We start from the raw sequence: 21,590 nt of genomic DNA on the forward strand, positions 1-21,590 counted from the left end.
TTGACAAACATATATTTAATCGTAGTGTAATTGGTTACAAACAATTTCCAAGCATTTACATCATGGGAGGCGCCGAAGGACGATCTAAGAAGACGCCTGATGGGTAAGATTAACACCCCCCCCCCCTTGCCCACCCGCACAGGTGATTTAATTTCCTGGATGAAAACCGAATAACGCCTATTCAGATTTCATCCGAATCCGTTATTTAAGCATGCCTACCTATAAGAGAACTTTGTATTTTGTGCTCTTTTTCTGTAAAGGGTATTCCCAAACACATATTACCTGAGGTGACGGTTCTTTTTTCAGCAGGAAAACAACCCCAAGCACACAACCAAGCGCTGTAGGTCAAGTTTTCAAATTTACTGATCACCTGATGACTATGTAATCAAGAATAAATGATGGCATTCAACTTAAAGCAGAAGTGAAGTTCTGAAGCAGAACCGCCCTGTCCCTAACCGGTTCCCCCCTCGCTGGGGTGTGGCAGAACGGAGGATCGTGCAGAACCGTCCTGTCCCTAACCGGTTCCCTCCTCGCTGGGGTGTGTCAGAAAGGAGGCTCGTGCAGAACCGTCCTGTCCCTAACCGGTTCCCCCCTCGCTGGGGTGTGGCAGAACGGAGGCTCGTGCAGAACCGTCCGGTCCCTAACCAGTTCCCCCTCGCTGGGGTGTGGCAGAACGGAGGATCGTGGAAGACCGGCGCAGGACAGGACGGCTATTGGGGGCTTGCAGAACAGAGGATCGTGCAGGACTGGCGCAGGACAGGGCGGCTATTGGGGGATTGCAGAACAGAGGATCGTGGAATACTGGCGCAGGACAGGACGGCTATTGGGGGCTTGCAGAACAGAGGATCGTGCAGGACTGGCGTTGGACAGGACGGCTATTGGGGGCTTGCAGAACAGAGGATCGTGGAAGACTGGCGCAGGACAGGACGGCTATTGGGGGCTTGCAGAACGGAGGATCGTGCAGGACTGGCGTTGGACAGGACGGCTATTGGGGGCTTGCAGAACAGAGGATCGTGCAGGACTGGCGTTGGACAGGACGGCTATTGGGGGCTTGCAGAACAGAGGATCGTGCAGGACTGGCGCAGGACAGGGCGGCTATTGGGGGCTTGCAGAACAGAGGATCGTGCAGGACTGGCGCAGGACAGGACGGCTATTGGGGGCTTGCAGAAGCCCCAGGAAGTGAAACAGTTTGTTTTAAATCTAACTTCAGTTCCGCTTTAAAGTCATTCTGATCAGTTATTAATTCCTGGGAATCTTTTCTACGTGCTTAAATGTCTGAAGAAGCTTTTACTAATTTATTTCCTAAAACAGACTCGGTCCTCCAAAAACAACAACGTTATTGCAACTTACCCAAAGAACCATGTGTGGCTGACGTGCTGAGAAAGGTGTTCTCTGATTGGCTGTGTGGTCCGGCTGTCTGGTGCATAAAGTGTGAAGAGATGCTGACGGGAGGTGACGGGGATGTAGAATGGAAGGAGGCTGAGCTTCCTAAAGATCCCGGGATATTTACAGGAGCAGAGCTCTGCAGGAGACTACCACCTGCATCAGGGCAAAACACAAGGGAAAGAATGGTCAGGAATAATAAAGGATTGTGCGAGAAACAACATTCTGTCACACCTGGGCTCCATGTCCGGTACTCTGCAATAGCAGGACTTGCACTTACACTAAACAGCTTCTGATCTCCAAGTGGTAAGAGGCCCAGGGACCACAGAACCATCACTTTAACGTGAACCTGAACTCTTGCACAGGATAGAAGGAAAACAGAGAAATGAACCCTGTATGGATTTAGAGAGTTTAGTCTAATTTCCCCTCATCTGTGATAAATCACAACTGTAATTTACAATCTCTCAGCTGCGTCAGCTTAGGAGTCTCGGCAGAGCAGCTAATTTGTAAACACAGGATATTAACCCTATGCTTGCTTCCATAAACGCAGGAGGTAGACACACTGCAGAGTTATTGTAGGATTTGTATCAGCTGTAACATAGAAATGTTTTTCTTTAAAGATTATTATGCAGTTGCCTATCTCTTAGAGCAGAGAGGAAGCTGCTGAGTTCAGGTCTGCTTTGATGTAAGGTCCCTCACACACAGTGCTATTTTTGTGACAGATTACGTAATAAATTTCAGTTGATCTCAACTTCTAAAGAATTCTTCCGCTAACCAATTGCACCAGTGTCACCCCAGTAGCACTAGATACCGCAATAATTATACTTACTCCATAGAACATACCACACTACCCCACTGATAACACCATACAGCATTTCTCTCTCTCCCTTTTATGTCCCAAATGTTGCCAAGTGCAGAGCTACCCGATACATACGCGCTGGCAGTGCCCTAAAGTGCAAGGCTACCGGGCCCAGATCCCTAAAGTGCAAGGCTACAGGGCCCAGATCCCTAAAGTGCAAGGCTACCGGGCCCAGAGCCTTACGTTTATTTCTGATATCTCTTCCACTAGATCCGAAACTGCTGCTTACTAAATCTCATCCCAGCAGGTATACTTAACAAAACAGAGAAACCATTATTATTGGAGGCCTTACAAATGGCCAGAAAAGTTCACAGAGCAGGTGGAAAAAGTATGAACCCTGGATAACTGGTTGGACCTCCTTTGGCAGCAATAACTTCAACCAAACTATTCCTGTAGTTGCAGATCAGACGTACACAGCGGTCAGGAGTCATTCTTGACCATTCTGCTTTTTCCACTTGCACTGTGCATGTTTACATGGTGTGTTCAATAAAAACATGGAAACATTTAATTATTTGTGTTGTATAAGTTTAAAGTGAACCAGAGATGAAGCACCCTCATGTATTTTTACATATATATCAGTGGGAACATTAGCGAAAACACCTACCCTGCTCTCGGTTTCATCCTTCACTGCTCAGCCTGCCTGTTATCAGCCCTGATAAAATCCCCAACTGAGCATTCAGTCTGGCTTTGCTCAGGAATCATTATAGCTGAGTCTGTCTTCTCTGATATATGTAAAGAGAAGAACCGAGAGCCACAATATAGTGTAGTAGGTTAAGGAAATGGGAAATTACTGAAGAGTACAACGATATACTCACAAACACGGGTTACCTCCAGGTAACCACTATATAAGCAGGTGAGGAGATTAGCCTGTCCTCACTCAGGAATAAGAAGTCGCTCTCTGTAGACAGGAAAAAGATGGGGTATCCCCCTCCACCATGGGTGGATATTAAATATGACGAGGACAGAGGCGCCAAAAGAATAAAAACAATACTTAAAAGGTTTAAAAATGCTTAGGAGGCAGTGGTGGACTTACCTCCTGCAAGCAGACACAACGAACTGTGTGTTTAGAACAACGCGTTTCGCAGGCAGAACCTGCTTCCTCAGGCAATGGAAAGTGGAGTACACAACAGCAATGAGTCCGGGTAACACCTGGCGCCAGGTGTTACCCGGACTCATTGCTGTTGTGTACTCCACTTTCCATTGCCTGAGGAAGCAGGTTCTGCCTGCGAAACGCGTTGCGACTACCCCCCGGAGTGTACCAATAAATTTATGTTGTTCTAAACACACTGGTAAAGACACTGGTAAAAAGAGTGGCACTCTTCCAAAGTAGGGATAAGGGTGCCCAAGCCTCAAAAGATCCTCACACCTCTGGATCAAATCAATGTAGAAAGCGTATAGGAGGCTGGCACTTCCAAGCGTGAAAAAAGCTCTTTTATTGAAACATTAAAAAGTGGTAATACAGCTGTATTACCACTTTTTAATGTTTCAATAAAAGAGCTTTTTTCACGCTTGGAAGTGCCAGCCTCCTATACGCGTTCTAAACACACTGCTCATTGTGTCTGCTTGCTGGAGGTAAGTCCACCACTGCCTCCTAAGCATTTTTAAACCTTTTAAGTATTGTTTTTATTCTTTTGGCGCCTCTGTCCTCGTCATACACTGTCTTCTCTGATGTCTTTTCAAGCCCAAGCCTGCCCCCTTGTGGCTCTGCTATAATGACTCAGCTATAATGATTCCTGAGCAAAGCCAGACTGAATGCTCAGTCGGGGATTTTATCAGGGCTGTAGGTGTTTTCTCTAATGTTCCCACTGATATATATGGAAAGCAGACTGTAATTTTCTAGTGTTGTGACTTAGATGAAGATCAGAGCACATTTTATGACCAATTTGTGCAGAAATCCATAGAATTCCAAATGGTTCCCATACTTTTCCTTGCTACTGTATATGTGTGTGTATTTTTCCCTGGGATAATATGGCGGTCCTTGCTGTCTTCTTGGCTGAAACAACTGTTCCTACTAATTTCATCCATAAATATAAAGCCTGCTCAGATGTCCTTTGACATTGCTGGGCTCTCTAACAATCCATTTCAGTAGATCATCATTTTATGAGGGAACTTCAGACGTATGTTCCTGCACTTTGGTGCCACTCTTGTTACCTTCTTCCCCTCTCCACAGAGCAGAACATGCCGCTCTGCTAGGTGCCTAACAGAGCATCTCTACTGTGATAGTTCATGAACCAGCACCTGAAACAATCTGTAAAAAGAGTTTTGGGAGAGGTGTACATCTAGCAACTAATAGCTTTAAAAGACTTACACTGTGGCTAACTTCAAAACTCTAAAACAACCTTCTACTGCATATAACCTGTCCCGTGTATAAACCGAGGTACCCACTTTCCCTACAGAAACCAGGAAAAAGTGATTGACTCGCGTATAAGCCCCCCTCCACAGTAGCCAGATGTGCCCCCAGTACAAGTCAGCACCCGTCCCAATAGCCAGATGTGCCACAAGGATCATAGTTGTGTCTCAAGATGCCACTAGATGGCATCATAGATCCGAGACAAAGAATGCCAAACAGGAAGAATCCCCGATCATTGCACAGCTGACACATTGCTTGCACACTCCGCCCCACAAACAAGGGGACACAGGTAGTCTTGAGCAGCGCACTCTGCACATCATGTTGCAGTGGATGGGGGGCACTGACACAGCAGGGAGCAAGCTGACAAGAGCAGGATCGCTAGTGCACAATCGTTACACTCCTCCTCCAGTAATAAAACTTGCTCCACCATCTATCACTGACTCGCATATAAGCCGACGGGGTAACTTTTCAGCACATTTATTGTGCTGAAAAATTAGGCTTATATGTGAGTATATACAGTATTTAGCATTGCTCTTAAGGTAACATAAGTGTAAGGGGGATTTGTAGAATAACTATGCAGAGAGACTTTCAGGCATAAAACAGTGAATTTGGGGTGCTTGTAAATGATACTCAAAAAACAAATGGCATGATGTAGTTAGGCAGTGCAGTGAATATCAAAACCATTTGGCATGTGGTGCTGTTCTTTACATTTCCATGCACAATGTCCAATGAAACTATACAGAACAATGTTTTTTTACAGTAGTAAAATAAGGAAGAAAGAGAAAGAAAAGTACAAACATTATAAAAAGGGAGGAAAAATAAATTACCTATCATTATTCCGCCAGGTGTTGTAACCGTGCTACTGTCAAAGGATTTCTCCAAAGCAGCAACACCGAAATCATTCAAATCAAGGTCATCCAAGGCCGATTCTAAGAAAGGAAAATAAAGGATCAGTGGGAAAAGTCACCTAAACAGCTCAATTATCTTCTACAGCTATGAATTTCAGGACTTCTCTAAAACCTGCACCACTACCTTCCCTGAACACGCCCGCAAGTTGCTCAGTGAAAGAATGCATGAAAGGTTAGAGGTAAAGGTTACTTTTTTAGTTTTATTATTTATCTCAGTTTAGTAAATCTTGTTCTGAAGAAGGGATTGTCAACGAGAAGCTAATAATTTTAAGCGTATGCAAATAATAAAGCAAATTTATTCAGCTTGGAACGGGATCAATCAAAATCATCAGCTACTGCATTTATTTGACTGGTCCAGTTTATAATGTACAAGTCTGAAAATAATTAGCATCAAATTTCCCCAAGCTTCAAATCTCATTGAGCCTCTCTTAAAATGCGTCTATGTGAGATAAAGCTGAAGAAACCACTTCCCTTATTCAATCATTTGTTTTTCTCCTGAGATTTCTTCTATGAGAGACCTTAATAAAATACCGCTAAGGGCCCATTCACACTTTTTTGGCAAAACGCTCAAACGCTAGTGCTTTTAAAAGCGCTAGTGTAATTAAACCCTATGGGCCCGTTCTTACTTGGGCGATTTGCGGTAATCGCCGCAAATTGCCCAAAATCACAAAACGCAACCACGTCGCCTGCACCATTTTCAGGCGATTTCCCGCCGATTGCGTTTCAGTTCTATAGAAGCGCTAAATGCGATCGCGGAAAAATCGCCACAGTGTTACGGGATACACATACTGGCAGCCATTCTTCTTCCAATCCTCAGAGGCTCTGGATCCCTCTGGTGAGATCAAGACAACAGCCGGCAATCTCTCTATAGGCAGGCAGACTGCGCAGCCGTGGCCAGAGGAAGCGGCCATTTTACGAGAGGCAGGAGAGCCCGACCCGGGCCGTGGGGTCGGGAGCCGGCCCGGGGGGCTAACGAGCGGGGGGACCCGGCGGATCGGCACGGAGGGCTCGGACGGCGTCCTCCGTGCCTTAAAAGATGAGGCAGGCGATTAACTTTTTTTACTAATTTCGCCTCGTAAGTCCTTTAAGTAGTTTTTTGTTTTTTTTGCTTGCTGGTGGCTAAAAAGCTACATTATTGATCGACTGTAAAAGCATCTCCTGTGATAAAAATGAAAGTTAACTGAATGAGGGTCAAAGTGCATGAAGAGTTCCATTTGCCCTCTGGTATATACATGGTAAAGGACATATGTCACTTTAACAAACCATTAACGGGAACCCGAGGTGAGAGGAATATGGGGGCCGACATATTTGTTCCCTTTTTAAATAATGCACATTGCCTGGCTGTCCTGCTGATCCTCTGCCTCTAAAACTCCATCTAGACGGAGCGATCAGGCGGCTCGATTAGCCGCCGGATCGACTCTTCCGCATCCCCGCGCGTACCCGCCATGTCCCCGCTCGCGTCGGATTCGATACCCGCTCGTCCCCGCAGGCGCCGCTTATCTTCCGCTTGATACCCCGCTATTGTCCGCTCAGGGATAACGAGCGGGGAATCGGCTGCAGCGAGATCGGACCTGTCAGATACATCGGCACGTTTTCACTCAGCATAATACTTTAAGCCATAGACCCCAAACAAGCATGCAGCAGATCAGATGTCTATGACAAATCAGACAAGATTAGCTGCACGCTTATTTCAGGAGTGTGATTTAGACCCTACTGACCAAAAAAGATCAGCAGCGCTGCCAGGCAACTGGTATTGTTTAAAAGGAAATAAACATGGCAGCCTCCATAAGTCTGACACCTCAGGTTTCTTTTAAGGATCCAGACAAATGCAGGGGATAGTTTTCAAGGATCCCTCGTTATGATCTCTTTGTGAAATATCTCCCTAGCCCTGACTTTACATTAGAATATAACATATGATTCTACCTCAGGATACCTGTTGTACAGTTACTTGATATTGTTGTCAAGAACACGATGCCGTGTAAAAGACAAAAAATGTTGGTATTTTTTTTAACGCAGAACAATAACTGTCACTCATTTAGGAGGAGGAGGTGTCAGTTATTACCTTACACATCTAAAAGAAGAGTGACATCATCCACTGTATTTAGCTTTGAACTCTAGAAGGCTGTTGGCTTAAACCTTCCAGGGGGTGCTGGGATAAGACATTCAAATTCTGCCAAGAATCTAACATGAGTACTGAAGTCCTACAAGGTCTCTTGCACAAATAAGTGCATTGTCCACTCTCTCACACCGCCCACTGAAAGCCTTTGTGTATGCCCTAACCCCCCTCTATAGAAACTGTACATGCTGCTCATATACACTCACCTAAAGGGTTATTAGGAATACCTCTTCTATTTCTCATGAATGCAGTTATCTAATCAACCAATCACATGGCAGTTGCTTCAATGCATTTAGGGGTGTGGTCCTGGTCAAGACAATCTCCTGGACTCCAAACTGAATGTCAGAATGGGAAAGTAAGGTGATTTAAGCATTTCTGAGGGTGGCATGGTTGTTGGTGCCAGACAGGCCGGTCTGAGTATTTCACAATCTGCTCAGTTACTGGGATTTTCACACACAAACATTTCTAGGGTTTACAAAGAATGGTGTGAAAAGGGAAAAACATCCAGTATGCGGCAGTCCTGTGGGCGAAAATGCCTTGTTGATGCTAGAGGTCAGAGGAGAATGGGCCGACTGATTCAAGCTGATAGAAGAGCAACATTGACTGAAATAACCACTCGTTACAACTGAGGTATGCAGCAAGGCATTTGTGAAGCCACAACACGCACAACCTTGAGGTGGAGGGGCTACAACAGCAGAAGACCCCACCGGGTACCACTCATCTCCACTACAAATAGGAAAAAGAGGCTACAATTTGCACAAGCTCACCAAAATTGGACAGTTGAAGACTGGAAAAATGTTGCCTGGTCTGATGAGTCTCGATAGAGTCAGAATTTGGCGTAAACAGAATGAGAACATGAATCCATCATGCCTTGTTACCACTGTGCAGGCTGGTGGTAGTGGTGGTGTAATGGTGTGGGGGATGTTTTCTTGGCACACTTTAGGCCCCGTAGTGCCAATTGGGCATCGTGTAAATGCCACGGAATACCGGAGCATTGTTTCTGACCATGTCCATCCCTTCATGACCACCATGTACCCATCCTCTGATGGTTGCTTCCAGCAGGATAATGCACCATGTCACAAAGCTCCAATCATTTCAGATTGGTTACTTGAACATGACAATGAGCTCACTGTAGTAAAATGGCCCCCACAGTCACCAGATCTCCACCCAATAGAGCATCTTTGGGATGTGATGGAACGGGAGCTTCATGCCCTGGATGTGCATCCCACAAATCTCCTGCAAGATGCTATCCTATCAATATGGGCCAACATTTCTAAAGAATGCTTTCAGCACCTTGTTCAATCAACACCACATAGCATTAAGGCAGTTCTGAGGGCGAAAGGGGGTCAAACACCGTATTAGTATGGTGTTTCTAATAATCCTTTAGGTGAGTATATACATGAGCAACAATTCTTGTTCCCTGCCCACAGTATCATCCTACGCATCAAACTCAATTCTTATGAGCGACACAATGTATGAATGCACCGCAAAGAGGAAGTCTGAGGGAAGCTAAAGTACAAACATTATTTGTAATCAGTGCCCAACCCAATCAGACTTTATGCCACCATCTTTATGGTCAGCAGGGGAAGAGGGCAATTAGAACTCAAAGGGTCCCATAATTTGCTTGAAGCCCCAATCATCAAGACAGAGTTTCCTTTTAGTGGCTGTAAAAAGGCTCCCCTGAGTGACCACAGGAATATAGACCACTGACTGAGTGACCACAGGAATAAAGACCACTGACTGAGTGACCATAGTAATATAGACCACTGACTGAGTGACCACAGGACTATGGTATATGGACTCACCACTTCCATGTAAAGCTGCCCAACAGAGCAAAGGCTTGGGTTCCAACTGGACACAGCACTAAGCTGACGGAACTTCATAGAAATATTTGATGTCATTTTGTTTAATTAGACTCCAAATTTTCTTTCTCTCCACTCATCACTTTTAGCGTTTAAGAGTTTTCCAAATGTCAAATATGGAATAAATCATTTGAATAGGATATTGCCACTGACAACCCAACAACTGTCTTCCTGAAGAGATGGGTTTCAGGTACAACGTATCTGACCCAGGCAATCGTTTAACCAAATAATGCTGTGTGAAGCAGAAAATATGGGTAAAAAGATGTCATAAGTTAAGTGGTCAGAGTCTGAGAAAGGCAACAGACATATCTTACCTATGACAGATTCTACAGTGTCACTGGTTGGGTAGAAAGGAAGAGCATTGGCATTCATACCCGGAGTGCCACTTAAGGCTGCAGGGCTGGGCGGAGTCGCAGCTAGGCTAGAGGTGATACTAGATGAAATGCTTGACGTGAGTGGGCTCCCCATGGGAAGTATTCCTAATGCATCCTGCAACAATGGAATTATATAGCAATTCTGGGTTATAGAATAGGAATAACATTGTACAACGGAATCGTTTGTTATGTAAAAAGTCAACATTTTGCATGGACAATACACATTAACAACAACGCACCTAAAATCATCGCTGAAAGCGCTCAACTGTATTCTGAAACACATTTACATAGATTCACAATATTTTCAAAAGTGCAGCAATATATTCTTAATGAAAACCTGAAGAGAAAATAAACCTATGATATGTGTAGTACGGATAATCAATAGAACATTAGGAGCAAAGAAAAGTCTCATATTGTTTTCCAGTACAGCAAGAGCTAAGAAACTTCAGTTGTTATCTAATGCAAAAGAGCTTCTCTGAGCTCTTCCTCCCACAGGGCCGAATACAGTCTTGTTTTCTGAAGCACTTAAAAAACAGTCAAGAAACAATAAGAGACAACTTGAGATAAGGTTTTACTGCAGGAAAGTTCAAAGGGTCATTATTTAGGCTTTGTTTTATAGCTTAAAATACAGAGTGTGGTTTTTAAATTGCAACTGTCACTGAATGATGCAATGACATAAAAAAGTTAAATAACTCAAAATAAAAATATTAATGTTCTATTGATTATCTGTACTACACATACAATTCATTACATCGTAAGTATTTTTTGCTTCAGATTTGCTTTAAAACAGAAGGTACCCTTCTATAAATCTGCTGTACAATTGTGAAATTCATGTTATCAAGTGATAATGTAGCAACTGCTTTTTAGAACTGGTCACAGATAAAAAAAAATGTGTCTAGATGGTCTGTAGTACGTTTTTCTGTTCTACAAACTGCTCTGATAAAAATCTAGCTATTAGCCCATCACTGGAGGTGGAAGCATATGGTGACAGTGGTAACAGATTGGGAAGGACCTGCATGGCAGAATCAGGATGTACAAGTGCAGAATCTGCTCTGTGGTCTGTAAGTCAAATGACTTCAGTTTACGGTTCACGCGACTTTGCCGTTTTGGTGGAGCATTTTGCAGGCACGGTAGAACCAAAAGCCATAGACATTTAGAACAGAGCGGCTACACATACAGTCTGATGCTGGCTTGTCAACTCTCTTAATGGACAACTCCAGCGGATAAAGTAAGCAGTTAAATCTGACAGAACTGACAGGTTTTGGACTAGTCCATCTCCTCCTAAGGGATTCTCAGGGTTTTTCTTTGTTTTCAAAAGCATTTCCTGAACAGCAGTTTAACTGCCAAAACAGTGAGATACCAGCCAGCCTCCCTAATAACTTGCACACTATTTTGGCAGTTAGGTTCAGCAACCGCCATTCAGAAAATGCTTTTGAAATAAAAAAAACTCTGAGAATCCCCCATATAGAGATGGACTAGTCCAAAACCTGTCGGTTCTGTCAGATTTTATCTGCTTACTTTTTTCGCTGGAGAGGTCCTTGAAAGGACTGCTATTCCGAAAATTGTAAAAATTTAAAATAAAGTAAACACATACAAATAAGAAGTATGTTTCTTCCAGAGTAAAATGAGCTATGAATTACTTTTCTCCTATGTTGCTGTCACTTACAGTAGGTAGGAAATCTGACATTACTGACAGGATTTGGGCTAGCCCAGCTCCTTATGGGGGGTTCTCAGGGTTTTCTTTATTTACAAAAGCACTTAGTGAATGGCAGTTGCTCCTTCCAACTGCCAAAACAGTATGCAAACGGGTAGGGGCCGGTCTGCATCTTTATATAAATCCTTTTCAGGGATTGTCTCTTTAGAAATAATAAAGGCCATGCAGAGAATCCTCCATGAAGAGATGGACTAGTTTGGTTCTGTCAAATTTCTACTGCTTACTGTAAAAAGAGATGGACTAGTCCAAAACATGTCAGTTCTGTAAAATTTCTACTGCTTACTGTAAGTGACAGCAACATAGGAGAAAAGTAATTTATGGCTCATTTTACTCTGGGAGAAATGTACTTCTTATTTGTATAGGTTTACATGTATTTTACATTTTACAATTTTCGTGATAGTGGTCCTATCAAAGCAAAATCAATATTAATGCCTTACATCTGATTATTGATCAGAGACTACTTTTAAAGAGTTCTGCAATGAAATTATTCCAAATACAGCTATTTCTTTTAACAGATTTCAGTTATAAAAAGAGAAGAGAAATAGAATGAGAAATGGATAACCTTTTGGCAGCAGAATAACAGTCAGAGGTACATAGAGAGCAAACATTGTAAGCAGGAGGAATCTGAGCATAAAACAGGTGACCTCTGTTCTGTTGTGAAGTAACAAACAGGAAAGAGAAGTGAAAGAAGAGAAAGAAGAAAAATGAATGCAAAAGCAAAAACCATAAAGAAATCTTTCCAGCAGTTTCTGCACAATAACCTTATAATATTATTATTATTATCAAAATACAATCACGGTTTCCTCTAAAACATAATCTTCTAATAAGGGCTTGTATAATATGCTTCACCCATGTGCCAAACCAGCTTATAACCAACCTACCTTACTTCCACCCCTCCACCCACAGCATGGAAGAGTCTGCTATTCTCCACCCACCTCTTCCACCACTGGTGGCCGATCTCAGGCTCCACCCTACTATCTGTGATCACAGACCACATGCTTGCCGTCCACTAGGGATAGTCCATGAGATGCAAGTCATTCTAGTTGATACAGGAAGGGGCATGGCTAGAGACCATGGGGCCCCATAGCAACGTTTTTATTGGGGCCCCCCACAAAAAAATGTAAGGCACCCTTGTGCCCCTCCCTTACACACAGGTTTTAGGCAGCAGGCCGCACCCCCTCCAGAATTAGAAACAGCCTCTTAGTACCCCCAGTATTAGGTAGGCCTCTAAAACAGCAATCTAGAAGTGCACCCCAGTAAAGGTATTAGGTGCCCCCCCCCCAGTATGGGTAGTCAGAGGGGCCTCTAGTATTAGGTACCCCCCCCAGTATGGGTAGTCAGAGGGGCCTCTAGTATTAGGTAGCCCCCCCCCCCGTATGGGTAGTCAGAGGGGCCTCTAGTATTAGGTACCCCCCCCCCAGTATGGGTAGTCAGAGGGGCCTCTAGTATTAGGTAGCCCCCCAGTATGGGTAGTCAGAGGGGCCTCTAGTATTAGGTAGCCCCCCAGTATGGGTAGTCAGAGGGGCCTCTAGTATTAGGTAGCCCCCCCCCCCCCCCCCCCCGTATGGGTAGTCAGAGGGGCCTCTAGTATTAGGTACCCCCCCCCCAGTATGGGTAGTCAGAGGGGCCTCTAGTATTAGGTACCCCCCCCCCCAGTATGGGTAGTCAGAGGGGCCTCTAGTATTAGGTAGCCCCCCCCCCCCCCCCCGCCCCCAGTATGGGTAGTCAGAGGGGCCTCTAGTAAAAGACAGCCCTGCAGTAAAGGTAGCCTAAGGGGCCCCTAGTATTCAGTATCCCAGTATAGATAACTTCTCTCATTTGCTCCACTCACATTATTCTACACCTCAGGGGACCCACTGTGGATCCCATTATCACTGCTGGCCTTTGCCACTTGAGCCCCCTTGGCTATGGGCCCCATAGCAGCTGCTATCACTGCTATGGCAATCCCTACATCACTGGATAAAGGATTATGCAAATTTCAGATGCATATTTCTGCAACTTGAAAACAGACCAAGCGAGTCACGTGAAGGTTGGAATCGACTGGCCCATTTTCAAGCTACATAAATTTGCATAATCCTGCATCAACTCAGAACGCTTTGCATCCCATTGACTATCCCTAGCGTCCCAACTCTCATATATAATGTTGTAGCTTGGAGGCTGTTTTGTGGAGATTACTAACAGCTTGCATGGATTCTTCTCTCACAGGTGCCACTGCTTGTTTTTCCTTCCAGCATAGTTCATTCATTCTCTGGGCAGGAATCCATGGAAGCGGTTAGCAGCATCCATGTATAGGAGACGGGAGTTCATTCATTCTCTGGGCAGCAATCCATGCAAGCGATTGGCAGCATCCATGTATAGGAGACGGGAGTTCATTCATTCTCTGGGCAGCAATCCATGCAAGCGATTGGCAGCATCCATGTATAGGAGACGGGAGTTCATTCATTCTCTGGGCAGGAATCCATGCAAGCGGTTGGCAGCATCCATGTACAGGAGACGGGAGTTCATTCATTCTCTGGGCAGGAATCCATGCAAGCGATTGGCAGCATCCATGTATAGGAGACGGGAGTTCATTCATTCTCTGGGCAGGAATCCATGCAAGCGATTGGCAGCATCCATGTACAGGAGACGGGAGTTCATTCATTCTCTGGGCAGGAATCCATGGAAGTGGTTGGCAGCATCCATGTACAGGAGACGGGAGTTCATTCATTCTCTGGGCAGGAATCCATGCAAGCGATTGGCAGCATCCATGTATAGGAGACGGGAGTTCATTCATTCTCTGGGCAGGAATCCATGCAAGCGGTTGGCAGCATCCATGTACAGGAGACGGGAGTTCATTCATTCTCTGGGCAGGAATCCATGGAAGTGGTTGGCAGCATCCATGTACAGGAGACGGGAGTTCATTCATTCTCTGGGCAGGAATCCATGCAAGCGATTGGCAGCATCCATGTATAGGAGACCGGAGTTCATTCATTCTCTGGGCAGGAATCCATGGAAGTGGTTGGCAGCATCCATGTACAGGAGACGGGAGTTCATTCATTCTCTGGGCAGGAATCCATGCAAGCGATTGGCAGCATCCATGTACAGGAGACGGGAGTTCATTCATTCTCTGGGCAGGAATCCATGCAAGCGATTGGCAGCATCCATGTATAGGAGACCGGAGTTCATTCATTCTCTGGGCAGGAATCCATGGAAGTGGTTGGCAGCATCCATGTACAGGAGACGGGAGTTCATTCATTCTCTGGGCAGCAATCCATGCAAGCGATTGGCAGCATCCATGTACAGGAGACGGGAGTTCATTCATTCTCTGGGCAGGAATCCATGCAAGCGATTGGCAGCATCCATGTACAGGAGACGGGAGTTCATTCATTCTCTGGGCAGGAATCCATGCAAGCGATTGGCAGCATCCATGTACAGGAGACGGGAGTTCATTCATTCTCTGGGCAGGAATCCATGCAAGCGATTGGCAGCATCCATGTACAGGAGACGGGAGTTCATTCATTCTCTGGGCAGGAATCCATGCAAGCGATTGGCAGCATCCATGTACAGGAGACGGGAGTTCATTCATTCTCTGGGCAGGAATCCATGCAAGCGATTGGCAGCATCCATGTACAGGAGACGGGAGTTCATTCATTCTCTGGGCAGGAATCCATGCAAGCGGTTAGCAGCATCCATGTACAGGAGACGGGATTATCAGACGCACACCAAATATGTCCTACATCATCAAGCTACGGACAGCCCATCTGTTACCGCACACACTCTCCAACCATCGCTTTATGCTCTTCTTACACAAAGTCTGTTGGAAGAAACTGGTTTCCCGTATTTTCAGTCAACTAATACACAATACACACATGATCAGATCTATTGAAATCTGGGTCCAGAACCCCCTGTGGGGATGATTAGGAATATTTTGCTGCCAGACGCCGGCTTCTAATGAAATCAGCTTCCGTTTTGTCAGCATTTAGTTTAGCCATTTGTCTCTCATATACTCCCATAGCTTGGCTAAGCAGCCATTTACATCTACATGGTGTCGTCACCCCCTCCTTCTAGATTGTAAGCCATTGGCAGGTCCCTCCCTCTAGATTGTAAGCCTTTGGCAGGTCCCTCCCTCTAGATTGTAAGCCTTTGGCAGGTCCCTCCCTCTAGATTGTAAGCCTTTGGCAGGTCCCTCCCTCTAGATTGTAAGCCTTTGGCAGGTCCCTCCCTCTAGATTGTAAGCCTTTGGCAGGTCCCTCCCTCTAGATTGTAAGCCTTTGGCAGGTCCCTCCCTCTAGATTGTAAGCCTTTGGCAGGTCCCTCCCTCTAGATTGTAAGCCTTTGGCAAGTCCCTCCCTCTAGATTGTAAGCCTTTGGCAGGTCCCTCCCTCTAGATTGTAAGCCTTTGGCAGGTCCCTCCCTCCTTGTGTATCATACTGGATTGGGCATCTACCCACAGAATAATGTGACCTCGTATTATTGGGACTACTAGTCCAGTGTATGATCTGCCATTGTGTATTATTCATTACCTGGATTGTGTTGTTGGTCTCCCCTGCTCTCATTGTCTGTAACCTTATTTATTGTCCAGCTCAGTATAAATCCAATAAATAATGATAATAATAATAATGATGATGATAGAGTAGGGTCTATCATGCCATGTCTGAGGGACACATCTAGCTGTGGATAAAGAGCATTGCAGTGTCAGGTTCTTACATTAGCTTGCCAATTGGTGGTACGACTACTGTGAACAGCAAAGTGACAGGACTGACTCCTGGCTCAGCCCCCAATAAGCAAAAAATCTACTAAAAATAAAGTGGAAAAACTGTAATTTAAGTTAACTTTATCTGGAACAATTTTTTCTGAGTAATTTTAACTTTGTTTGGAAAGCGCAGACACCTTATTTTAGGTGAAAACTAAGTAATGCTTAAATCAAACTACCCCTTTCTGCAATGGGTAGAGTCAAATATGACCCAGTCCTACTACCTATACACAATTCATCTACTTACTCACAGCCCAATTCTGCGGTGTTAGGCCTTAGTCCCAAGTGTAATTTGGAACTGGTTAAGACCCAAAATTAAATACTTCCTCTTCCAAAACCCCTCTGATCTTGGTGGGCTAGCAATACCCTCCGTCCATATGGACTACTTCGTATTACAATTGTAACAACAGGCAGGGAGAATGCGCTTAACATCCCACATTAAGGCCAGTAGTATCTGATCATGAAGGGTTAAATACTTAGAAAAAGGGACAATGGAACTACTACAGCCCACTATGGTCAAACCTGGATTTGCCAAAATTCACAACTGGATTCATTGCCAAGCAGCAGCGGCAAAAGCAATACAATTCTGGGATGCATAATAATGGGAAATAAAATCACGAGCTGCTGGTGTACTACTCCCTCTGTATCAGTCACTGGTGAGGCCACATCTGGAGTATGGGACAATGCAGGGGGAGGAGACATGATGCGGGGGGAGGGGACATGATGCAGGGGGAGGAGCACACACTACTCCCTCTGTATCAGTCACTGGTGAGGCCACATCTGGAGTATGGGATAATGCAGGGGGAGGGGTCATGATGCGGGGGGAGGGGACATGATGCAGGGGGAGGGGCATACACTACTCCCTCTGTATCAGTCACTGGTGAGGCCACATCTGGAGTATGGGATAATGCAGGGGAGGGGACATGATGCGGGGGGAGGGGACATGATGCAGGGGGAGGGGCATACACTACTCCCTCTGTATCAGTCACTGGTGAGCCCACATCTGGAGTATGGGATAATGCAGGGGGAGGGGACATGATGCGGGGGGAGGGGACATGATGCAGGGGGAGGGGCATACACTACTCCCTCTGTATCAGTCACTGGTGAGGCCACATCTGGAGTATGGGATAATGCAGGGGAGGGGACATGATGCGGGGGGAGGGGACATGATGCAGGGGGAGGGGCATACACTACTCCCTCTGTATCAGTCACTGGTGAGCCCACATCTGGAGTATGGGATAATGCAGGGGGAGGGGACATGATGCGGGGGGAGGGGACATGATGCAGGGGGAGGGGCATACACTACTCCCTCTGTATCAGTCACTGGTGAGGCCACATCTGGAGTATGGGATAATGCAGGGGAGGGGACATGATGCGGGGGGAGGGGACATGATGCAGGGGGAGGGGCATACACTACTCCCTCTGTATCAGTCACTGGTGAGCCCACATCTGGAGTATGGGATAATGCAGGGGGAGGGGACATGATGCGGGGGGAGGGGACATGATGCAGGGGGAGGGGCACACACTACTCCATCTGTATAAATCACTTGTGCGGCCACATCTGGAGTATGGGATAATGCAGGGGAGGGGACATGATGCGGGGGGAGGGGACATGATGCAGGGGGAGGGGACATGATGCAGGGGGAGGGGCACACACTACTCCATCTGTATAAATCACTTGTGCGGCCACATCTGGAGTATGGGATAATGCAGGGGGAGGGGACATGATGCTGGGGGAGGGGACATGATGCAGGGGGGAGGGGCACACACTACTCCCTCTGTATAAATCACTTGTGAGGCCACATCTGGAGTATGGGATAATGCAGGGGGAGGGGCATGATGCAGGGGGAGGGGACATGATGCAGAAGGCGGGGCACACACTACTCCCTCTGTATCAGTCACTTGTGTGGCCACACCTGGAGTATGGGATAATGCAGGGGGAGGAGACATGATGCAGGGGGAGGGGCACACACTACTCCCTCTGTATAAATCACTTGTGCGGCCACATCTGGAGTATGGGATAATGCAGGGGAGGGGACATGATGCAGGGGGAGGGGACAAGATGCAGGGGGAGGGGCACACACTACTCCCTCTGTATAATCACTGGTGAGGCCACATCTGGAGTATGGGATAATGCAGGAGGAGGAGACATGATGCAGGGGGAGGGGACATGATGCAGGGGGAGGGGCACACACTACTCCCTCTGTATAAATCACTTGTGCGGCCACATCTGGAGTATGGGATAATGCAGGGGAGGGGACATGATGCAGGGGGAGGGGACAAGATGCAGGGGGAGGGGCACACACAACTCCCTCTGTATAAATCACTTGTGAGGCCACATCTGGAGTATGGGATAATGCAGGGGGAGGATGCATGATGCAGGGGGAGGGGACAAGATGCAGGGGGAGGGGCACACACTACTCCCTCTGTATAAATCACTTGTGAGGCCACATCTGGAGTATGGGATAATGCAGGGGGAGGGGACATGATGCAGGGGGAGGGGCACACACAACTCCCTCTGTATAAATCACTTGTGAGGCCACATCTGGAGTATGGGATAATGCTGGGGGCGGGGACATGATGCAGGGGGAGGGGCACACACTACTCCCTCTGTATAAGTCACTTGTGAGGCCACATCTGGAGTATGGGATTATGCAGGGGGAGGGGACATGATGCAGGGGGAGGGGCACACACTACTCCCTCTGTATAAGTCACTAGTGAGGCCACATCTGGAGTATGGGATAATGCAGGGGGAGGAGACATGATGCAGGGGGGGGACATGATGCAGGGGGAGGGGCACACACTACTCCCTCTGTATAAGTCACTAGTGAGGCCACATCTGGAGTATGGGATAATGCAGGGGGAGGGGACATGATGCAGGGGGAGGGGCACACACTACTCCATCTGTATATATCACTTGTGAGGCCACATCTGGAGTATGGGATTATGCAGGGGGAGGGGACATGATGCAGGGGGAGGGGCACACACAACTCCCTCTGTATAAATCACTTGTGAGGCCACATCTGGAGTATGGGATAATGCAGGGGGAGGGGACATGATGCAGGGGAGGGGCACACACTACTCCCTCTGTATAAGTCACTAGTGAGGCCACATCTGGAGTATGGGATAATGCAGGGGGAGGGGACATGATGCAGGGGGAGGGGCACACACTACTCCCTCTGTATAAATCACTAGTGAGGCCACATCTGGAGTATGGGATAATGCAGGGGGAGGGGACATGATGCAGGGGGAGGGGCACACACTACTCCCTCTGTATAAATCACTAGTGAGGCCACATCTGGAGTATGGGATAATGCAGGGGGAGGGGACATGATGCTGGGGGAGGGGCACACACTACTCCCTCTGTATAAATCACTTGTGAGGCCACATCTGGAGTATGGGATAATGCAGGGGGAGGGGACATGATGCAGGGGGAGGGGCACACACTACTCCCTCTGTATAAGTCACTAGTGAGGCCACATCTGGAGTATGGGATAATGCAGGGGGAGGGGACATGATGCAGGGGGAGGGGCACACACTACTCCCTCTGTATAAGTCACTAGTGAGGCCACATCTGGAGTATGGGATAATGCAGGGGGAGGGGACATGATGCAGGGGGAGGGGCACACACTACTCCCTCTGTATAAGTCACTAGTGAGGCCACATCTGGAGTATGGGATAATGCAGGGGGAGGGGACATGATGCTGGGGGAGGGGCACACACTACTCCCTCTGTATAAATCACTTGTGAGGCCACAGCTGGAGTATGGGATAATGCTGGGGGCGGGGACATGATGCAGGGGGAGGGGACATGATGCAGGGGGAGGGGCACACACAACTCCCTCTGTATAAATCACTTGTGAGGCCACATCTGGAGTATGGGATAATGCAGGGGGAGGGGACATGATGCAGGGGGAGGGGCACACACAACTCCCTCTGTATAAATCACTTGTGAGGCCACATCTGGAGTATGGGATAATGCAGGGGGAGGGGACATGATGCAGGGGGAGGGGCACACACTACTCCCTCTGTATAAGTCACTAGTGAGGCCACATCTGGAGTATGGGATAATGCAGGGGGAGGGGACATGATGCAGGGGGAGGGGCACACACTACTCCCTCTGTATAAGTCACTAGTGAGGCCACATCTGGAGTATGGGATAATGCAGGGGGAGGGGACATGATGCTGGGGGAGGGGCACACACTACTCCCTCTGTATAAATCACTTGTGAGGCCACATCTGGAGTATGGGATAATGCAGGGGGAGGAGACATGATGCAGGGGGAGGGGCACACACTACTCCCTCTGTATAAGTCACTAGTGAGGCCACATCTGGAGTATGGGATAATGCTGGGGGAGGGGACATGATGCAGGGGGAGGGGCACACACTACTCCCTCTGTATAAGTCACTAGTGAGGCCACATCTGGAGTATGGGATAATGCAGGGGGAGGGGACATGATGCTGGGGGAGGGGCACACACTACTCCCTCTGTATAAATCACTTGTGAGGCCACATCTGGAGTATGGGATAATGCAGGGGGAGGAGACATGATGCAGGGGGAGGGGCACACACTACTCCCTCTGTATAAGTCACTAGTGAGGCCACATCTGGAGTATGGGATAATGCTGGGGGAGGGGACATAATGCAGGGGGAGGGGCACACACAACTCCCTCTGTATAAATCACTTGTGAGGCCACATCTGGAGTATGGGATAATGCAGGGGGAGGGGACATGATGCTGGGGGAGGGGCACACACTACTCCATCTGTATAAATCACTTGTGAGGCCACATCTGGAGTATGGGATAATGCAGGGGGAGGGGACATGATGCAGGGGGAGGGGCACACACTACTCCCTCTGTATAAGTCACTAGTGAGGCCACATCTGGAGTATGGGATAATGCAGGGGGAGGGGACATGATGCAGGGGGAGGGGCACACACTACTCCCTCTGTATAAGTCACTAGTGAGGCCACATCTGGAGTATGGGATAATGCAGGGGGAGGGGACATGATGCAGGGGGAGGGGCACACACTACTCCCTCTGTATAAATCACTTGTGAGGCCACATCTGGAGTATGGGATAATGCAGGGGGAGGGGACATGATGCAGGGGGAGGGGCACACACAACTCCCTCTGTATAAATCACTTGTGAGGCCACATCTGGAGTATGGGATAATGCTGGGGGCGGGGACATGATGCAGGGGGAGGGGACATGATGCAGGGGGAGGGGCACACACAACTCCCTCTGTATAAATCACTTGTGAGGCCACATCTGGAGTATGGGATAATGCAGG

General features: G+C 47.2%; 1 protein-coding gene across 4 annotated transcripts in view; it reads right to left on the reverse strand.

Moving 5' to 3' along the window:
• UNK (unk zinc finger) overlaps positions 1–21,590 on the reverse strand; it is a 121,858-nt gene that overhangs the window by 16,586 nt on the left and 83,682 nt on the right. For all 4 annotated transcript variants that reach the window (XM_068264357.1, XM_068264359.1, XM_068264358.1 and 1 more), the window contains 3 exons: positions 9,793–9,967; positions 5,420–5,521; positions 1,351–1,539 (listed from right to left, as the gene is read on the reverse strand). In XM_068264357.1, coding sequence (XP_068120458.1) covers positions 1,351–1,539; positions 5,420–5,521; positions 9,793–9,967 — 466 coding nt within the window. The remainder of the gene's footprint in view (positions 1–1,350; positions 1,540–5,419; positions 5,522–9,792; positions 9,968–21,590) is intronic.

Source organism: Hyperolius riggenbachi, chromosome 12 (assembly GCF_040937935.1).
Source record: "Hyperolius riggenbachi isolate aHypRig1 chromosome 12, aHypRig1.pri, whole genome shotgun sequence".
Lineage (NCBI taxonomy): Eukaryota > Metazoa > Chordata > Amphibia > Anura > Hyperoliidae > Hyperolius > Hyperolius riggenbachi.